General features: G+C 39.9%; 1 protein-coding gene and 1 non-coding gene across 6 annotated transcripts in view; one reads left to right on the forward strand and one right to left on the reverse strand.

Moving 5' to 3' along the window:
• Nucleotides 1-1,170: 1,170 nt before the first annotated feature.
• Nucleotides 1,171-20,633, reverse strand: part of LOC131460731 (ATP-dependent 6-phosphofructokinase, platelet type-like) — a 31,661-nt gene continuing 12,198 nt past the window's right edge. Inside the window, exons 8-23 of one of the 5 annotated variants that reach the window (XM_058631475.1) lie at nt 20,480-20,575; nt 20,059-20,151; nt 18,724-18,849; nt 17,898-17,962; nt 16,308-16,377; nt 13,707-13,853; nt 12,622-12,692; nt 11,891-11,978; nt 10,193-10,345; nt 8,137-8,289; nt 7,178-7,342; nt 6,029-6,090; nt 4,819-4,930; nt 4,637-4,736; nt 4,445-4,550; nt 1,171-1,958 (exon numbers count right to left, since the gene is read on the reverse strand). In XM_058631475.1, coding sequence (XP_058487458.1) covers nt 1,799-1,958; nt 4,445-4,550; nt 4,637-4,736; nt 4,819-4,930; nt 6,029-6,090; nt 7,178-7,342; nt 8,137-8,289; nt 10,193-10,345; nt 11,891-11,978; nt 12,622-12,692; nt 13,707-13,853; nt 16,308-16,377; nt 17,898-17,962; nt 18,724-18,849; nt 20,059-20,151; nt 20,480-20,575 — 1,767 coding nt within the window. In that variant the 3' untranslated portion in view covers nt 1,171-1,798. The remainder of the gene's footprint in view (nt 1,959-4,444; nt 4,551-4,636; nt 4,737-4,818; nt 4,931-6,028; nt 6,091-7,177; nt 7,343-8,136; nt 8,290-10,192; nt 10,346-11,890; nt 11,979-12,621; nt 12,693-13,706; nt 13,854-16,307; nt 16,378-17,897; nt 17,963-18,723; nt 18,850-20,058; nt 20,152-20,479; nt 20,576-20,633) is intronic. The other 4 variants (XM_058631492.1, XM_058631486.1, XM_058631511.1 and 1 more) reach the window with 4 other exon arrangements.
• trnar-ucu (transfer RNA arginine (anticodon UCU)) lies at nt 16,602-16,693 on the forward strand. Its single transcript is given in 2 exon segments — nt 16,602-16,638; nt 16,658-16,693. It is a non-coding gene; the product is annotated as a tRNA-Arg (tRNA).

Here is a 20,633-nt window from a genome sequence, read left to right on the forward strand (position 1 = left end):
TGTCGTCCAAAATGTGACAAAAAAGTCATAGTTTAGTATGTCGTCCAAAATGTGACAAAAAAGTCATAGTTTATTATGTCGTCCATAATCACTCAAAAAAGTCATAGTTTAGTATGTCGTCCAAAATTACTAAAAAAAAGTCATAGTTTAGTATGTCGTCCAAAATCACTCAAAAAAGTCATAGTTTAGTATGTCGTCCAAAAATCACTCAAAAAAGTCATAGTGTAGTATGTCGTCCAAAATCACTCAAAAAAGTCATAGTTTAGTATGTCGTCCAAAATCACTCAAAAAAGTCATAGTTTAGTATATCGTCCAAAATCACTCAAAAAAAGTCATAGTTTAGAATGTCTTCCAAAATGTGACAAAAAAGTCATAGGTTAGTATGTCGTCCGAAATGTGCCAAAAAAGTCATAGGTTAGTATGTCGTCCGAAATCACTCAAAAAAGTCATAGTTTAGTATGTCGTCCAAAAACCATTAAAAAAAATCATAGTTTAGTAACGTCCATAATCACTCAAAAAAGTCATAGTTTAGTATGTCGTCCAAAATTACTAAAAAAAGTCATAGTTTAGTATGTCGTCCAAAATCACTCAAAAAAGTCATAGTTTAGTATGTCGTCCAAAAATCAATCAAAAAAGTCATAGTGTAGTATGTATGTAGTATGTAAACTCACACCAAAGAAAATTAGTGATTTTAGCTCGCGGAGACAGCAGCTGCTGGTCTACTGCTGCCCTCTTATGGTCAGTTTGTTACATTACATGTCATTTAGCAGACACTTTTATCCAAAGCCACTTACAATGGAATTTAGTACAATCAGCCAGGGGTGGAGTTGAACTTGCAACCATTGCGACCATGATGTCTTTCGCACACAGGGTACCGGTCTTAACCACTGAGCCACTCCACCCCCGTTTGGGGACACATTCCTCAGTTTGTGTCACTGAGGAATGTCTAAATTAAATATTTGAAATTCCTAAGTGACAAAATAAGACATTTGAACTTACTGAAGTAGGCAGAAGTGGATCTAGAACTTCTGTTGCTATGATGTTAAAATCGCTGATTTTCTCTACGGGGTTTGGTGCCGAGGTAGTGAGCGGTTTCCAGAGCGACAAACAAACATCATGTTCTACTGTCACTGCCTCATACTCTTCAGGGAAAAATACAGACACACACACTTTCTCGTTTCCACACAACAGATGCTTTATTAAACTTGAAAGGACGCTCACATGACACACGGCGCTGGCACAGAAGCTAATGTTGCGCACACATCACATTCTTTTGCTTCACTTCCACAGAACGCGACTTAAGATTGAAAAAAAAAAAAAGAAAGACAAATGACAGACACTTTTTCAAAGTGTCTTTGACGGCTACAGTGATTCTAATGGCTCGTTCCCTCGTTTAAAAGCAGCTTTACATTAATTTACGATTAAAGTGCAGGAGAAAAAGAGGAAAAAAACTAATAAATAGAGCTACATTTTTAAAACCAAACTTTAAAATGCGATACATTATATCCTCATATATATATATATATATATATATATATATATTAACTCTATTTCCTAAATTTCCAATCAATCTCTTACTTGTTGAAATGACCCTTTAAATTGAATGTGTATATCTAAAATAATAGATATATTGTAGATCCGTCCTGAAAGTGCAGTGATTTTAACATATAATATACCTTTAATAATACTAATATCTATCTACCTATATATGTATATATATATATTTAATTTATTTTCTTAAATCTACTGCGGTGTGTGGTCGCCGTCACAGTCGCGGCGCTGTCTCTGCCTCCGCGGTTCAGATGTGATGAGACGTGGTGTGGCTGTCTTTGGGCCGGATCCGGGTCACGTGTTCCAGCTGCCCGGAGTCGGACACGTCGTAGCTCGTCTTGTACTTGGCCAGGATTTTCATCAGGGGGCGGAGCTTCAGCCACCACTGCTCCTTCGGAATCCTGTGGCTGAGAATGTTAAAAAAAAAAGATAGGAAGGTTTTAATTAGTGCTCAGCCCCTGCTCTGCTGCTGTATACACACAAATGCTCCCTTTCACACACGTTTTTCTTTAAATAAAACAGAATATTCCGCGTAGCCTTAAATGTACAAGTTTAAAAATATCCGTACACTTAACGAGAAAGTCTATAAAAATGTCACAGTTAAAAGTAAAAAAGTCGTACTTTACGTAATAAAAATGTTGTCGTGTCGTCAGACGTCAAAATAGACAAACTCAACATGAAAGCATCGTTGTAGTTCGTGTCCCAGTACAGTAAGACGTCCAAAATGTCAAAACGTATAATTTTTTATAAAATCGTACAAAAATTGTAGTTTTACAAGATATTAAAAAACAGAAATTTTTGGAAAATGTTGTAGTTTAGGGACGTCAAAAACGTCAAAATATTGTTGGACTACATAAAACAGTAAGATGTAAAAACATAATTTGGTAAGACATTAAAAAAAACCTCAAAATATTGTCGTAGTTAACCTCGCAACAACTTCATAGAAAAGTTTTGACACCAAAAATATTAAAATGTAAAAAGTAGGAATCTAAAATCTTAAAGGGGACATATTATACCCTATTTCTCCAAGTTAAAATAGTTCCCTGGTGTCCTAATGAACATGTCTGTGCTTTGGTCAAAATACCATAGGGATGAAGCACCATAGCAGTTCAATAACCCTGCCAAAACCGCCCCTTTCAGAACGCTCGGTTTTGTGCATGGTCCCTTTATATGCAAATGAGACACAGGCAAACACACACCCACTTCTTCCAGGGGGTTTCTGATTTGTCCTTTTTACAGCGCTCACTAGCTCAGCTGCTTCTCGTCTCCCCCTCCCTCCACTATTTCTCTGACAATATCAACATGGCAGCGTGTGCGGAAAACAGCGAGAGTGCCGTCACAGGAAGAGACGTCCGACACAAGGATCAAGCCGAACACTGCCGAACTGTAAATCAGTTAAAAACAATTTAACTGCACCGCTGATCGCCAGTGGCGAGTAGCGAGCTGCATAAACTGCCGCTGTATGTGACTGTATGAGTCTGTGCTCCGGTCATGGAGAACGTACTGAACAAATATTTTTAATTAGGACGTGTCAGAATGGTCAGTTATGAGCTCTATTTGACCTTTTCTTAAAAATGTGTGTGTTTGTACGTCGGTGAAATACGGTCGCTGACTAAATATGGCGACCGCTGACCGCAGTCTGATGTGAAGTGGTGCGAACACACGAACACACGTTTGCTGACTTTATCCGGCTGACTTTTTTTATTTATATTAGCTTCATATATTAAATCCTCTGAGGCTGGAAGTTTGTGTAAAACACTGTGCTCCACTGTGCAGTCACCAACAGCAAACTTGTCCCTCTGCGTTGACATAATACCGCTCTTCCTCCCTCGCCTGCACTCTCGCATTTTATAGGGACAAGGTGGAGCTAAGGTGGAGCTCTCCAAGTAAACTTACTGGTGGGCGGTAACATTCGTGGTAAAATGCGCATGCTGCCGTCATAAGCGCAGGGAATTCAACATTGCATTGCCTATACTTACACTAAGGGGGACCACGAAAACATGACTGAGTATTCTTTTTCCACACTTTGGCGACTGTTAGGGCCTCCAGAGTCCCAAATATAAGTATTAATATGATTAAAAAGTTGATTTTGCATAATATGTCCCCTTTAACACTCTTAATTATGACACTAAAAGAGTTCAGCAAGGCAAAAAAAAGGGAAGTCACGAAAACATCACAGAAAAGTCGGTAAAATAACACAAGGTAAACAAATACTTAACGTCTTACTTTACGTTAACAAAAATGTCACAACATCGTAAAATAATAAAAATAAAATAGGTTAATAGGATATTAAAACTTTGTAAGTTAGTAAGATGTTAAAAAACACTGTCACACTTTGTCACAACTTCATAACACAATAAGGGGCATGAAAAAGTTGAAACATTGTCATAGTTAACGTCACAACTTCATAGCAAAGATGCCTTAAATGTCAAGATTTTTATAAAATCTGACAAAAATGGACCTTAAAAAAAAGTAAAAAAAAATTTGTATTTTAGGGAACTAAAAAACCAATGTATAAAAAAGTCTCTGAAAATGTCAAAACGATTTAATATCAATTACATTACATGTCATTTAGCAGACGCTTTTGTCCAAATCAGCCAGGGGCGGAGTCGAACTTGCGACCATTGCGATCATGATGACTTTCGCACACAGGGTACCGGTCTTAACCACTGAGCTACTCCACCCCCTCAACAACCAAAAAGTCGCAAAAACAGAAAAGAAAAGTCAGTAAAATAACAAAAGATGAGGCTAAAAAATAACAAACAAAAAAATGTCACAAATTTTTTTTAAATTTTAAAATTTTAAATGAAATTTTATGAAAGCGCCATTAGCTGCAGCTTTAGCACTAGCATAGTTTTCTTCGTCAAATGATTTTTTCTCAAGATTTTCTTACACAAAGTCCGTCTCGTCTCGAAGCTGCGACACGGGCTGAAAGACCATCGCTCTACGACGCATCCCCAACAGGCAGGCGGTGTCGTCCGAGTTCGCAAACACTCGCCCTGCGACAAACACAGAGAAAACGTTCTTTAGCGTTAAAAACTCAAGACGACTCAAATCGTAACCAGAGCAAAAATTTATTTTTTACCTCCTTTGTACGAATCTTTGAGCGTCCGAGTGATCCACTGCATAGCTTTGGCTGCGATTTTGGTGCCGAAGTTTCTGTCAAACGGAGATGGAGCGCCCCCCTGTGGACAGGAAAAAAAGAAATGTGAACTATAAAATCATCAGAAACAAACGATCTGCCATGTTTATGAGTGTTGGTCAAACCTGCTGCATGTGACCCAGGATGTTCTTCCTGCAGTCGAACACGCCGCGACCTTCCTCCGAGTAAAGCTGGTAGATGAAGTCCGCCGTGAAGTTGTCGTTACAGTTCTCGTTCCTGGAAAATCGGAGACATTGCAGACGAGAAAATAAACAAAAACAACAAGTAAATGAAAGAGTCAAGTTCAATGAAATTATAAAAACTCTCCCACGTTCACACAGAAATTCAACTCTCGTTACAAACGCTGCAAGCTCTGTTTTTGTTTGAAACCTGGCAGGAATTCTTCTGAGAAAGAAGTGGGAATTTAAGAGTTTAAAGTCAGGAAGTCAGAATTATGCTAAAAAAGTTGGAATTTGGAGGAAAAAGTCTGAAATTTGGGACCCTGAGGGGAAAAAAAGTGGGAAATCTGAAGAAAAAGTCAGAAAGTTGGAATTCTGGGAAAAAGTGGGATATGTGAATCGATTAATCGTTACAGCCCCATATTTTTATGGCAGCTCAAACTTTTTTCCTGTGCATCACAGGAACAACATAAATAATGAAAAGAGTCAAATTGTAAGTAAACAAATGATTTCCATGAGAAACAAAACTTCATGTTACTGCAGATACACGTCAAACAAATATCCAGCGACCCATCTGTGGGTCCCGACCCAGTGTTTGGGAAACACTGACATAAAAAAAAAATCACAAAGTGAAAAAAACCTTTAACTACAAACAACGTTTTCCTGATTTTTCTTTAATATTTGATTATTTAACGTTCAACGACAAAGTAAAACTGGAGTGAATTCTCCTCAGTGACCCTGAGCAGGTGACATCAGCTCTGCTGACGCACGCTTGTGAGGCTTATTTAAATTCTGCAGGTGTAAAAATAAAGTCATAAAAAAAATAAAAACACACCCTTGGTACAATGTCACCTAAACACTCATCTCACACTCGTCCTATTTTCCTCCTCAGGAGGAGCAGTGAGCAGGAGCAGTGCTGCCATCGCGGTGGTGCAGTGGACTAAAATAGCCACTAACAGGAGATGAGACGCGGAAAACAACGCAGAAACAGCAGCAAGGTCGAGCCGAGTGATGTTAGAAAATGATTTAATGATTTTTAAAAATGAAAAGACGTCAGGTTTCTCCTCTCCCTCCAGACGACCAAACACAAACACAGACACAAAGTGTTCTGGTGAGGATGTAATGACACATGAAGGAGACAGTGAAGGATCCTCACCTGAGCACTAGTCCTCTCTGGACGCTCGTCTTCATCTTCTGCGTCAGATGCTCCACGTTGGCCTGGAAAACACGGAGCGGAGTCAAGTCAAGAAAACCGGAGCGGAGACAAAAATACAACAACCTGCACGACGACAACGCGACGACACTCAGGCCGTTAATCACACGCTGCCTCCTCCTTCTCCTTCTCCTTCTCTTCCTCCTCCTCCTCCTCCTCCTCCTCCTCCTCCTCCTCCTCCTCCTCCTCCTCCGACTCACCACAACAGAGGCAAGGTAATGTCTGGGCCACTAGAGGGCGCCAACACGTTTGTTTTTAAATGTACAGTATGTGTCGGTGTTTCAAGACGTCTTTGGTCATCAAACTACTTTTTAATAGGGTTTTTCCAGATTTTTCAGCACCTTAAATGTGAATATTCTCTGGTTTCTTTGCTCTATATAAGAAAGAAATCATGAAAAGCTGAATTAATTTTGGTTTGTGGACAAAAACAAAGACTTTTTTTGGATTTTATGCATCGAAAAGTGATTGACACATGATGAAAACAATAAAATAAAAGTTCCTTGAATGACTTAACTAAAAAGGTATTGTGATTATGATTAAAAAATAATAATATTTTGTAAAAATGTTGTTTTTCAGATTTTAAACCTGTGTCAAACATCAACAACAACAACATAAAAACAAATAAATACATATTATGAATTAGTGTTGAGTTTAAAAGAGATAGTTCAGGCGTTTTAGAGTGTAGTTTTCACTATTTCATATTAAATAGCCCCCTTTCAACAGAAAACTTAAATATGTGTCACTTTATAAAACCACTCACTCTCCCACACCAAAACCCACACCATCAATTTAAAAATCACAGCTCAGAGATGTTGTTGATCCACTACTGCCTCCATCAGTAAATTGAAATGTCTTTTTTTGTCAAATTCGGCATTTAAATTCCTTTGTTCAGATTTAGCTCAGTGACACAAAGTGACCACACGAGGGCAGTAGTAGACCAGCAGCTCCTTTGTCCCTGCGAGCTAAAATCACTGATTTTCTCTATGGACTCTGGTGTGGTGAAAATGAAATTGTAAGCAGTTGTATTTTTGGTCATTTAAATAATAACTTTCCCACATTTTAAACAACTTCTGGAAGTGTTTCACGTCTCACCTGCAGGTCGCGGATGTCAAACGGCTCCTCGTAGATGTAGACGGTGTCGGCGCCCGCCGCCAGACCGCCCACCGTGGCCAGGTAGCCACAGTAGCCACCCATGGTCTCGATGATGAAGACACGCCTCTTGGTGCCGCTTGCCGACTGTTTGATGCGATCGCACGTCTGATTCACATTAGGAGGAAAAATGTCCATGAACAAAGAGAGCGGGAGTTTATTTTATGACACAGAAAACACGTGAGTGTATAAGTAGAGCTGACAACCGTCTAAATAAAAGATGTTTGCTGATAGTCCTGCTGTTTAACGAAAACTGGAAAAAACGTTTTCCTTACCTTAACTGAAATAAAAAATGATAACACAAAATGTATTATTAATTAATTGATTTATCATTGTTATTATTATTATTTTTATTAATAATTAATTTTTAGGTTTTATTTGAGACACAATACCTGGAAAGAAGTCCAATTTACAAAAAAATTTAAACTAATAAAAACCCAGTGACATCACAGCAATGTTAGCTTACGAAAGACAAACAGATTTACACACAGGAAGAGAAAGATTTATCGCAGAATTTCATCATCAATATAACAACATTGAATAACATGCACAAGCATATAAAGATAACGGCGTGTTTTCTTAAAAAGACTTAAAAGATGCTGCGTTCCATTTACATCAGAAGTCGGAAGAGGTCAGAAATGAGTCTTGAGCTAACCACACACACAAACCATGTAGCAAAAGGTTTGCGAATAACAACTCTAACAGAAGTTTGTCTACGATTATTTTACTGTGAAACAAGTTCAACAGGAAGTAACAGGAAATTTGATTGTAGTTCATTGTAGCTCCAGTTCAACCTTAAATTCCGACTTTTGACTACAACTGGAACGCACCATTAAATCCAAACAGCACCAGGATTTTCTTGTTTTAGTTTGAATCCGCTCCACTGGACCTTGCTCCCTTACCTCCACGATGGCGTTGATGGACGTGTCGGCGCCGATGCTGAGGTCGGTGCCGGGAACATTGTTACTAATGGTGGCGGGTAACATGCACATGGGGACGCAGAACTCCTCGTGGTGGTCACGGGCCTCGTACAGCTGCAGCAGCGACTCAAAGGCCTGGCGGTGGCAGGCGGCCGCAATGTTGGGTTAGACCAGCAGGGGGCAGCACACTACATATACATGTGCTGTCAGTCAGTGAGTGAGTGAGTGAGTGAGTGTGTGTGTGTGTGTGTGTGTGTGCTTGTGCTGTCATGGTGCTCAGAGCAATAATCAGACTTTTTGGCGAAATCTAAAATTATTTTTATATTTTAATAACCTGATACTGAAAAATCATTTGCTGCATTTTCGGAATTCCTGCCTAGTGCAGCTTTAATTTCTGTAGTTTTTATACATTTTAACACATTTTTTGGTATTTATATCCATTTTAATTGAGGAAATATGCAACTTTTCTACTCTTTAAATGCAAAAAAACTTTCTATTTAAAAAGTTAAAAAAAATCAGAAAACCTGTTTTGATGACTAAAAAACCCTTAAACCTTTTAAATGATTATCAACATAATTCAATTCGTAGCTAATCGTTTCGGCCCTATTTGCTATTATTAGCTCTGCTTTTGAAAGATTTTCAAAACAGAGCCTTTTTAACAAATAACAACAAACCGTTATTTTATTTTATTTTTATTTTCTGATTTAAGATTCTCAATTAAATATGGAAAGAACGAATGATACACAGATTTTATTTTATTTAAACTGAGACCATGACAGTGTGTGTGTGTGTGTTCCCTGGCTCTCTCCTGTTGACGGGGGCTCTGGCTTCCTATTGGCTGAGAGGATGTGGGAGTGTGGGAGGGGGGGCGAAGCAGGAGGAGAAGATAATACGTGACAGTGTTGACGTGACGAGATAAAGACTGGGCCGAGACGCTCCGAGAGAGACGACGTCTCCTTCTATGTCCGATAAAACCCAGAGACTCATTTAAGGTTCAGGCCACAGAGTCTCCTGTGGGAGAGACAATGAAGAGGAAGAGCGTCCCGCTGCTGTTTACCAGACAAATACAAAAAAAACATGCCACAACACGCAACTGCATGCTCCGACACTTACCTGCCACCCCGAGCTGACACGCTCGCCTCCAACGACAACCAGCAACAAAGGTTTTCTAACTTCTGTGACCTGATTTTACGTCTTTGTGTGGACGTGTCTTTACTTAGTTTTTTAGGTTTTTTTTTAATAAATGTCAATGTTTTGCGGCGTTATCTTTTTCAAAGGAATCTTTCCCTGTCTTAACTGCTGTGTCTTCATTCTACGATGAAAGTGCACCTGTATCACTGCCGCCGTGTGCTTGTTTACGTGTAAACAGAACGTGTGTGTGTTCCATTTAAGCCGAGTAAAATCTAGGTCCCGTGTTTACACTGAAAATATGACAGCAGTTCACAGCAGGCTCACCTGTCAAAATCTGCACCGTCTTAAGTTTCCTACCCCCTATTTCATTTCATTTCCTGCTTTGACGGCCCTTTTTCCAACAGGAAAGTTTGTGTCACCCTGCACCAAACTCCAGTAAGAAAAACAACAATTTTAACATCACAGCACACAGGAGTCGCTGACCCACTGCCGTCTCCATCACCCAGTTTAAATGCGTTACCTTGTGATTTCGGTTTCTGAAATCCTTTGCGCAGATTTACCTCAGTGACACAAAGTGACCACATGGGGCAGCAGTAGACCAGCAGCTCCTGTGTCCCTGTGAGCTAAAATCACTGATTTTCTCTATGGAGTTTGGTGCAGATGTGAAAGCATTTTGTTTCTACTTGGAAACAGTCATCTAATGGTGAGATAAAGCAAAGAAAAAAACATATAATTTTAAGACCTAAACTGGAGTATATCTTATTAGGTGCAGCGTGTGCGTGTGTGTGTGTGTGTGTGTCCAATATCAATTAGCTCCACCCTCTGATTGCTGGCGCATGGAAGCAAGCCGTCACACAAAGACGCTGTGATACCTGGCAGGCTGACTGTAAAGCGCAGCCACACTTACATCAGTGATGGCGTTCAGAGCGGTGTCTGCACCGATGCTGAGGTCTGAACCAGGTATATTGTTGGAGACTGTGGCCGGGACCATGACCATGGGCACACAGAACTCATTATATTTGTCCCGTGCTGAAGAAAGCTCCAGTAATCCCACGTAGGCCTGCAGCAGTGAGAGTCTTATTGGTTTGGTTTGTTTTTGATGTAGAGACAAAGAGGGATGAGGTCGCGAGAGGCAAAGCGGTGGGGGAAAACAACATGGATGGGAGGAGCTGAAGCAGTGGTGGTGGCGGTGGTTTCTGTATTATGTTAATCTTAAATACGACGTTTTATGGATGAATGAGAAACAAGGAGGAGGGGAGGAGTCAACTGGCAGAGAGGGAGGGGCTTAACGTGAAGAGGTGTTGTATAGCTGTAGCTGTCGGAGGAAAAGGGGAGGGGAATGGGAGAAATTAAAGTCTGGAAGGAGTTGACTGGTGGGAGGAGCCAAGAGGAGAGAGCCAGGGCCAATCAGTGAGACACAGACAGGAAGTGGACGACAAACAAGGATGAATTGACGATATGCATGGTCACTTAGTCCGATTATTTACGATAAAGATTCTACAGAGTTTTAGTGACAAACTTTTTCATTTTCAGCCATGTTGAATAACTACTTAAACAACCACTTAACAGCAATATCGGAGGTTTTAATCGCTAACGTTACCTTACAAAGTCAGGTAAAGGAAGTTAAGGAGCTGCCTTCTATTTTAGCTTTAGCTTTAAGTGATGCTTTGGGCATAATCGTCAGTTCATATTTACATCAGGGCCAAACTGCCAAGTTCAAACACCAGCGTATTTTTTTTTTTTAAGCATTATTTAACGACCTAATCTTAGGTATTGATGAGAATTTTACATTCATTTAACCTTAATTTGGAACTTATATAAATCCATTTTAGTGGCTCAAAAATTACACTTTTTTGTGTCCGATACTGATACCGATCTCAGTCTTAAATGTTCTTTTACCACATTTTGTTCAGTGATCTGCAAATGCCCTTCATGACACAACCCTACCGTTTATTATCTGAGCCTGGAACAAGTACAACGAATGTGGTCGATTTAAAGTGTTAAAATTATTTGTTAAATTAACCTAAACCAATGGGAATTGCCTACTCTGCTCTCAGAGGTAACCCCAGCCCTTGACCTGTCAAGATTCGAACCAGCCACCCTCCAGTTACTCGCCAAGATCTCTTACCACTCAGCCACTGTTCTGCCTGTATTTACCACTGAACTCTAACCAGCCATTTTACAAACATAAAGCTACGACTGCGTAGTGGACATTTGGTATTTTAACATTTCCTCTTGCAGATAATCCAATCCAATGATTCAGGTGAGTATTGGGTCTAAATAAAGTTATATAAAGTATAAATAACAAACAAAGGTTTGTCTTTGCAGCTTGGCCTCTACATAGAAACACTAACATGGGGACAGACGAGACGAGAAAGTGTGTAACATTTAAATGTGTCTTTGTTGTGTTTTTAAAAATGTAAAAAAAATTACATTTTCAAATCAGCATAGTCAGTGAAAATGATATGGACTCAATGCTGAACATGGAAAACACATTCAAACTGGAATGAAACAATAATGGAACGATCTTTTTAAGTCATACATACTACTATTTTTTTTTCTGGATCAAAAAGAAAGATTAAATTTCAGTGTCAAAGTTACGTACCTCAAAACCCCCGATGACGAGCAGAGCGTTGATGTTGTGGATCCTCATCTGCTCTGCAATTTTGTCCAGATGTTTTCCTGGAAGAGTTCTAGACAATAAAGAGAAGGTAAGTTACAGTAAGTGAGACATTTTTCCACTTAAATACAGGAGGAAACGTGGCTTTATTTGTAGCTACTTTTGGAAACAGTGGGGGTGCCACAGGGTTCAGTACTTGGACCGCTGCTGTTTCTTTGTATATCAATGGAAAATGTTTGGTTTCAAAGCCAACAAGTGTGTTTTAAAGAAGATAACTGATTTTCAAAGTCACTGAAGTGCTGATGACACTGCGGTATTTTGTGAAGTGGAACATCTAAAATGACTTTTGGCCACAGTGGAGAAAAAAACTGCACATAATTTTCCACTTAAATTTACAGCTACTATTAAAAATGGTGGGATTCCACAGGGTTCAGTACCCGGACCACTGCTGTTTTGGTATATTAATGGAAAATGTTTGGTTTCAAAGCCACTGAAGTGTGATTTAAAGGAGATAACTGAGAAAAATTCCACTTAAATCCAAGTAAAGTGACTTTATTTGTAGCTACTGTAAGAAACGTGGGGGGCGCCACAGGGTTCAGTACTTGAACCACTGCTATTCCTTTGTATAGCAATGGAAAATGTTTGGTTTCAAAGCCACTAAAATGCATTTTTAGGAAGATAAATGAGAAATGGTCTACTTTATTGACAGCACTCACCTTTTTGTCCCGAGCAGTGACCCTCCCTGACCAGTCCATCCACCCACATCTCCCCATTTAATCTCCTTGATCTAAAAGAGGAAATAAATACATGTCACTTTATAAAAAATATTAGTATTAGTACATTTTGGGCCACTTTTGTCTTGATCTTTGAGCAGTTTCTCCCTCATTTTAAGGTCATCCCTTTGTGAGATTATGTTTCTTAAAACGAGTAAAACATGTATCAAATTAAGATTTGGTTTTATTTATTTTAAGTATGGCTATTTTGTGCAGCTTCACTTTTTAATCACGTCTAATCCTCCCGCGCAAAGGCTTGATCGCTTTCAATGGGTCAGTTACTTTCCACACAGCTGAGAGAGAATGTGTGAATGTGTGATACTCTGTGTGTGTGTGGAGTAGCAGCAGCTGTGGGAGCGCAGTAATTGGCTTACAGTAAGCAGCAGCAGTGTTTATCTGCACACACGGTTATTATCAGTGTAGCAGAAAGGACGGAGGGCGACTGCGACACTTCCTGCTCCTCTGCTCACTGTGACCTCAGAGGAATGTTGTGTTTACTCTCCATCAGTGACCGAAGCTTACATTACATTTACATCTAATATACAGGCTAACATTAGATTATCCTCCTGATAATGTAAGGGAGGAACAATTATAAACCAAAGGTCTCATAACTCACGGCCAGACCTCCCATCGACTTAAAATCAACTTCAGGTTTGCCACACCTAAATCTTGATAACAGTCGAGTAAAAAAGTCTAAATCGTGTTTTGTGGCAGGAAGATCTCGTCGTAGTGTGTGGCTTGTAAACCCGAAATGTGTGTATTTTTTAATCATAGTAACGATGGTATAGCATTGAAAAACGGAACGCACCATAACGTCTACACCCGAAAAACACCAGGGGGCAGTGTTAAGGGTCAGTCTGTCAAGTTCTGCGACGTGTTGCTCAATCTCGGAGGATTTATTAGCTTGAAACTCGTCATTGTTGATGAAGATTTTCCTGGCAACATGGCCGTGTAAGCAAAGTGAGTCACATGGCGTCCGGAGCTCAGACTTCACCTTAAATGCACGGTGCCCCCATCCACCGCCTCACCTGTCCTTTGTAGAATCCCTCGAAGCCGTCGCTGACCGCAAACACCCTGTGGCCCTCTGCGATGCCCACTCTGACGGCAGAGCGCACGGCGCCGTTCATTCCTGCCGCCGGTGCCCCGACATTCAGCACCGCCACATTGAACGCGTTCTGCGGGTTGATACACAGAAACACAGTTAATGCACGGAAAAGTAAAGAAAAACCTTGAGCATTTGTCGGCACACGTCAGACACGACAAAGCAAAGTCCAAATACAGTCCAAAATACAGATTTTCCAAAATATTTCTGCAACCTATAAAGCCTAGAGATACTATTGTTTATATACTGATTTATACACAGGATTTATAGAGATTATATCAGTGGTCCCCAACCCCCAGGCCGTGGACTGGTACCGGTCCGTGGGTCAATTGTACCGAGCCGCCCAGAAAGAATACATAACTTACATTATTTCTGTTTTATTTATTATCTGATTCTGAACGATGTTGGAAAATTACCGGATTCTCTCCGCCACGTGTGTATGACTCACTCTGGACGCATGTCAAGATGCTTGCCTCGGTCACATGTCACAGTCCCCCAACCGTCAACGCACGGCTGCGCTCTTTGCGGTATCGTTGGTGAAATGTTACGAGGGCGCTGCTAATAAAGTTGCATACACAGTGGATTCACATTTATTATAATATTTACAAAATACCAGTTTTTATGCCGATCGTATGATTTTATTTTGTTGTATTTATCCGCCACACCTAAAAGGCCGGTCCGTGAAAATATTGTCTGACATTAAACTGGTCTGTGGCGCAAAAAAGGTTGGGGACTGCTAGATTATACGACAGACATGTGGATACAGTTTATTCTTCTTGGATTAAAAAGTTACAGTTTTCTGAAGTGTGGTTGTATTAGATCGTGCTTGTGAGAATGAGACTCTCTCCATCACACCGAAGTCCATAGAGAAAATCAGTGATTTTACAAAACACACCGGAGTTGTTGATCCCCTGCCTCCATTAGTCACTTTTGTGCGATTTTTTTAATTTGGTGTTTGTAATAATTTATTTAGGTTTACCTCAGTGACACAAACTGACCACACGGGGCAGAAATGGAGCAGCGGTGGGGCAGCAGATCCTGTGTCGGTGTGATATAAAAAAAACAATGATTTTCTCTGTAGAGTTTGGTGTGAGAGAGTTTCTGTTTTCAATCAACAACATCGTAAACTGATGCAGACATCTTGTCTTGGTTTAATCCCCCTTTTTTTATGAATTTTATGCTCTTGACCTGTAGCACTGAGAATTTGATTAAAGTATCAGTACCGACTGTGCCAGTTAAGTATACAACCACACTTCAAAATAAAACCATTAAAATATCAGCTTAATGCCTCAGTCAGAACAGTTTGACCGTCTCCGCGTCTCATTAGCGAGACCTGGTCTCAGAGCAGCAGCAGCAGCATCAGGCGGAGATTACCTTCACATGCAAGAAGCCACATGCTGCTTATGAACTCAGAGAAACGACAGCAGCAGCAGGTTTCTCATTACAGCCGAAGGCTGGAGTGCAAACGGCCACGGACAGTTTTCTGTTTCTGTCAAGGTTCTCCCGCTCTGTGCTGCTCCTGACTGAGCCGGACACAACTTTCATGCCCTGAACTCATTCACTGACAAACTCCGGGAGCACAGAACCATCTGGCTTCTGATTGGATGATGGGATACCACATTGTCACAAAAATGAAAAATGTCAGTCAGGCCTGTGAAATCATAATGAACTTTCAATCAGTGTTTCCAAAACCTCAAAATCATGTTCTCAAATGTCTTTGTTTTTGTCCACACACCAAAAATGATTCCATTTAATTATTTTTGTATGTATGTATGCAGCAAAAAAAACAGGAAATATTCACATTTTAGAATCTGAAAACAAAAAAAAACTCAAAATTATTAATAAATGATTAAAATAGTTGCCGATTAATCCAGTAATCGATGCATCAATAATGGATTCAATCAATAACTAAATCATTCATCAACTATGTTGTGTTTTCAGTGTTTTTTCAATAATTAAAAACTGGTTGATTTCAGCATCTGAAAATGTGAACATTTCCTGGTTTCTTTGCTCCATTATAACAAAGAAATCATTCAACATGAATGGTTTTGGTTTGTGGACAAAACAAGACATTTAAGAACATCATCATTTCCAAGTTTGGGAAACACTGATCAACCTTTTTCAACATTTTACGGACCAAACAATTACTCCATTTGATAAAAATAATCATTAGATGCAGCTCTAATTCATAGTAAAGACAAACCCGTGACTGTTGTTTAGTTTTTCGAAAATCCACTCTAAATGAGTTCATCTGCGAGGTTAAAGTGGAGTTGAACTTGAGTGTGTTCAGCTGCAGCCTCATCACATACTACTATCTCCTCGTCCTCCTCGTCAGGACCGACACAGTCACAGAGAAACAGACTCGAGGGGTTAGTGCAACAAAAAAACATGACCAGGAAATACCTCACAGGCTAACGCACAAATCTCAGAGGTGCTGGTGGAAAAAGACACATTAGAGTGTTAGTAAGTTCTTGGTGTGTTCATGTCGTTGTTGTTGTTTCAGGGTTCTGGATCAAAGGCCACTTACGTGTGGAAGTTCCCCGTCAGCTTTGTGGTAGGAGAGGAGTCTGTATGTGGCGAGGTTGTGCTCAAAGCTCCTGTAGACGACCAGAGACACAGAGGATCAGAGAGCAGTAACAACAACGACAGTATTAAGCACCATGAAGCAACCAGGAACCATTTTCAAGAATTTAGGCCTTTGGCTTGTTGGCAGCCACGTTAACAGATTAGACCAAAGGTGGTGTAAACTGAGACGAGGCATGATTTCCATGGTTACATGGTTGAGTGACTGAGAGCAGCTGTTGTGTTTAAGTTAATACCAGGCTCTGTGGCGCAATGGACAGCGCATTGGACTTCTAGTCAATTACAGGAGATGTCATTCAAAGGTTGTGGGTTCGAGTCCCACCAGAGTCGAGAATTTTACAGCAAGAAACTATAGTAGCAGTAAAATCGAAGTAAATCTTTAGGGTGTTTGTGATTTCCCTTTTTTTAGTTCTAGAACTACTTGGCTCGGCTCAACTCTACTCTGCTACTGCTCTGAAGAAGTTCCAAAATCTACTGATAGTTCTAAAATGTTCTTATAATTCCAAAATCTATTTGTAGTTCCAAAATCTACTTATAATTCCACAATCTACTTATAATTTCAAAATCTACTTATAATTCAAAAATCTACTTATAGTTCCAAAATCTACTAATAGTTCCAAAATCTACTTAATAGTTCCAAAATCTACTTAATAGTTCCAAAATCTACTTATAATTCCAAAATGTATTTATAATTCCAAAATCTACTTATAGTTTCAAAATCTCTATTTATTGAATTGTATTTTTATTAATCCCCTTAGGGAAAGTATTCCTCTGCATTTGACCCATCCTAGAATTAGGACTGCCACACTGAATAGCGCCCGGGGAGCATTGGGGTTTGGGTACCTTGCTCTGGGGTACCCCAGCCCTTTTTGGTCGGGTGGGGATTTGAACCGGCGACCCTCCGGTTACAAGTCAAGTTCCCTTTCCACTTGGCCACGGAATCCCAAAAACTACTTAAAATGCCAAAATCTATTTATAATCCCTAATCCCACTGAATGGTCAGAGCATGTCATCACTGAAGAGTCATGAGCGCGACCTCTGACACAAGAATTGTTGAAATCGTTCAGTGGTATTTCAGTTCAGTGACTGAATGGCCTGAACCATTCTGTGAACAAATCTTTTTAAATCCACTGATTCTAAGGATTCAGCTGCTTTACAAGTCACTAGTTTGTGTCGCATATAAAACGGCGTCACTGCAATTTCACGCAGCCGAACTAAAGTAATGGAAATTTGGTTTGAACAGCCCTTAAGTACCAGGTACCCTTTTCAAGAACTGAGAAGATTCACAACAACCTGGATTTGCATTAATGTAAAAGACTACGATGTCACCGTTGACCCCCGGGTTTCATCAAAGCCTCAAAGACTCCTGTACTGAACCCCCGAGCAGGGACCTTCACTGGGCCAAATAAAAAATATCTGCCTCTTCTCAGTTCCTGGTTCCCACTGTGGAAACATGCCTTAAATCACACGAGACCTCTTTAGCCTCAGTTTGTACAAACATTTCCAAAATAAACTATGAATATAAAAAAAATACCTCCCACGCAGTCTGACCGCCTCATCAAACTTCTTCTCATCCATGGCCTTCTGGACTTCCTGGGTCTGACGACAACACATGAAAAACAAGAATTTCAACCAGAAAGACAGAACTTTCCCTACACTTCATTAACTAACCAAATGAAAGTTAAAAAACTAAATAACAAATCATTTAAATGCCACTCCCCCTTCCTTGTGCCATAAATTAATCAAATAATTGATTAATCGTTTTGAGATCCAAACTCCAAAATTAATTTGGTTTTTAAGCTTCTTACATGTAAATATATAAAATAAAAAAATATTCTTATCTCCATTTAACAACAAAATCATTAATAATAAATAATGTTTCTTCCCTGAAAACATCATCACTATGATGTTTACACCAGGAAAACACTGAGCAACATTTTCTAGAGTAAACAACTAATTGATTCATCAGGAAATAATAAGACAGATGAATCTTTTATTAAGAAGATAATGTCCATGCTACATGCTAATTCTAAGCAGCTCTTACACGTCGAAATTAAGTACATTTTATGCATGTTATTTTAAAAATGCATGCAAAACAAAATCATACAAGGCTGGAAAAACTTCTGCAAATGTTATTGGGACCCAAACACAGTCTCCCAGGACCCATCTGTGGGTCCCCGACTCAGGCTTTAAAGATAACATTAAGATATTAAGACAATAACACAAGTTTTAAATCAGTGTACTATCGCACATCAGAGACCTGCAGGCGCCTCGTGAAAGTATGCAAAAGGTCAAATGTGAGTGTACAGTAGGTCGTATCAGACACACACACACACACACACACACAAACACACACTTACCATCTGAACACACTCCATAAGTGGTAGTCGAACGGCCTGGTTACCGACCAGAGACACGACGCAGGCCGGGGTGGTGGCGGACGCCTCCAGTAACGCCAGCACTGCCTCCACGCCCATACGGCTCGCCTGCAGGGGTCATTTTAAAGGTCACACTGAAAGGGGCTGGTTGTCAAAAATACCTTTAATGACTGGCTAAAAAAACAGGCAAGTTCACTCTCAGTGAAAGCATGGCTGCCACAATAAAAGAGATTTTAGCCACTTAATAATAATAAACTCCACCCCTATTTCAGTCTATGAGGTCTCAAGAATAAATCTTTATCTCACTGTTTGACAGACTTTTACATCAGGAAACTAAAGCTTGTTTCACTCTATATTAAATCTCTCTCTCGCTCTCTCTGTTGATCCCGTTCACTGCATCCATTACATTACATTACATGTCATTTAGCAGACGCTTTTATCCAAAGCGACTTACAATGGAATCAAGTACAATTAGCCAGGGGTGGAATCGAACTGCATTCTCTGGTGACTTCAGTGTTTGAAATCCTTCATTCAGATTTATCTAAGTCTGGAAAAACTTGACAAATAAGGCAATGAGTAGACCAGCAGGTCCTGTGTCCTCTGTGAGCTAAAATCACTCATTATGGAGTTTGGTGTGAGAGGGTGAGTGGTTTACAAATGTCAGTTTCCTGTTAGTAAAATCTACACCAGCTTAAGTCTATGATATCTTACGAACATGTTTGTGTTTTTATCTCCCTGTAAGATAGAATTTTCCTCCACTCACTCTCCCACACCAAAGTCCATAGAGAAAATCAGTGACATTAACCCCACAGCAAACAGTAGTTGTTGATCCACTTCTGCCTCCATCAGTAAGTTCAAAAGTGTTATTTGGTTACTTGTGTGTTTGAAATCCTTCATTCAGATTTATCCAAGAGTCAAAAACAAGGCAGCTGTAAACCAACAGCTGTTGTGTTTCCCGTGAGGTAAAAACGCAGATTTTCTCTATGGATTTTGGTGCAACAGGTTCACGAAAATCTATTTCCTGTTGGGAAAAGGCCGTCTAATGGCAGGATACAGCAGCAAACACATACTGAAGATTACATACACTTACACCTGTGTTGATTTTATGGGATGAGCCTTTTTGTGAAGTGGTTAAAAATCTGTATTTACTTGAACCCCCGCTGGCAACAGCCCTGTTTTCATTGAAAGTGCTCATGCTGGGTTCTCAGCATACCCAGCACATGCATTTCATCTTCATCTCTTTAAAAAGGTGAACATTATGTATTTGAGTAGTACAAAACACCTAATTTTGACCATAACGTGATCGCATAGACTTACCAGGATCCGGTCAAAGGCCGAGGGGGTCCCACCTCTCTGCACATGGCCCAGGATGGTGACCCTAGTGTCAAAACCCAAGCGGCTGACCACCAGCTGGGTATGGAAGCAGAACATAGGCGTGATTACAGGATCGGTAAAAATCTATGGCATATTATCAAAGCTCAAGAAAGTGCAGAAGTCTTACAAGAATGGACAGCACACTTGAATTTGATGTGCAGAAAACAGAGGGAGAAATCATGCAAAATATCACCTGTCATGTGACGATTTCATCAAGCATAAAAACTTAGGTTGCAAACGAATGGATGTTGAGAATAAAAGTGGGAAAGCTACATGAAATCATATTAAAATCATATAAAAGCAATTGGTGAAAAGGAAACCAGGAAGGAGCTAAACACACGCCCTTGGTCTCCACCATACTCACATCCTTGATATAATCGGGAGTTATAGCCTTGTTGTGGGAATCTATGGCACCTTCGGCTACAATAATAATGTTCAGCCTTTTCCTTTCAGCTCGGTTCTAGAGGGGGTGTGAAATAAGAACAATTCAGTTTAACATGACTGAGTGACCTTTTGCA

The sequence above is a fragment of the Solea solea genome, chromosome 1 (assembly GCF_958295425.1).
Source record: "Solea solea chromosome 1, fSolSol10.1, whole genome shotgun sequence".
NCBI lineage: Eukaryota > Metazoa > Chordata > Actinopteri > Pleuronectiformes > Soleidae > Solea > Solea solea.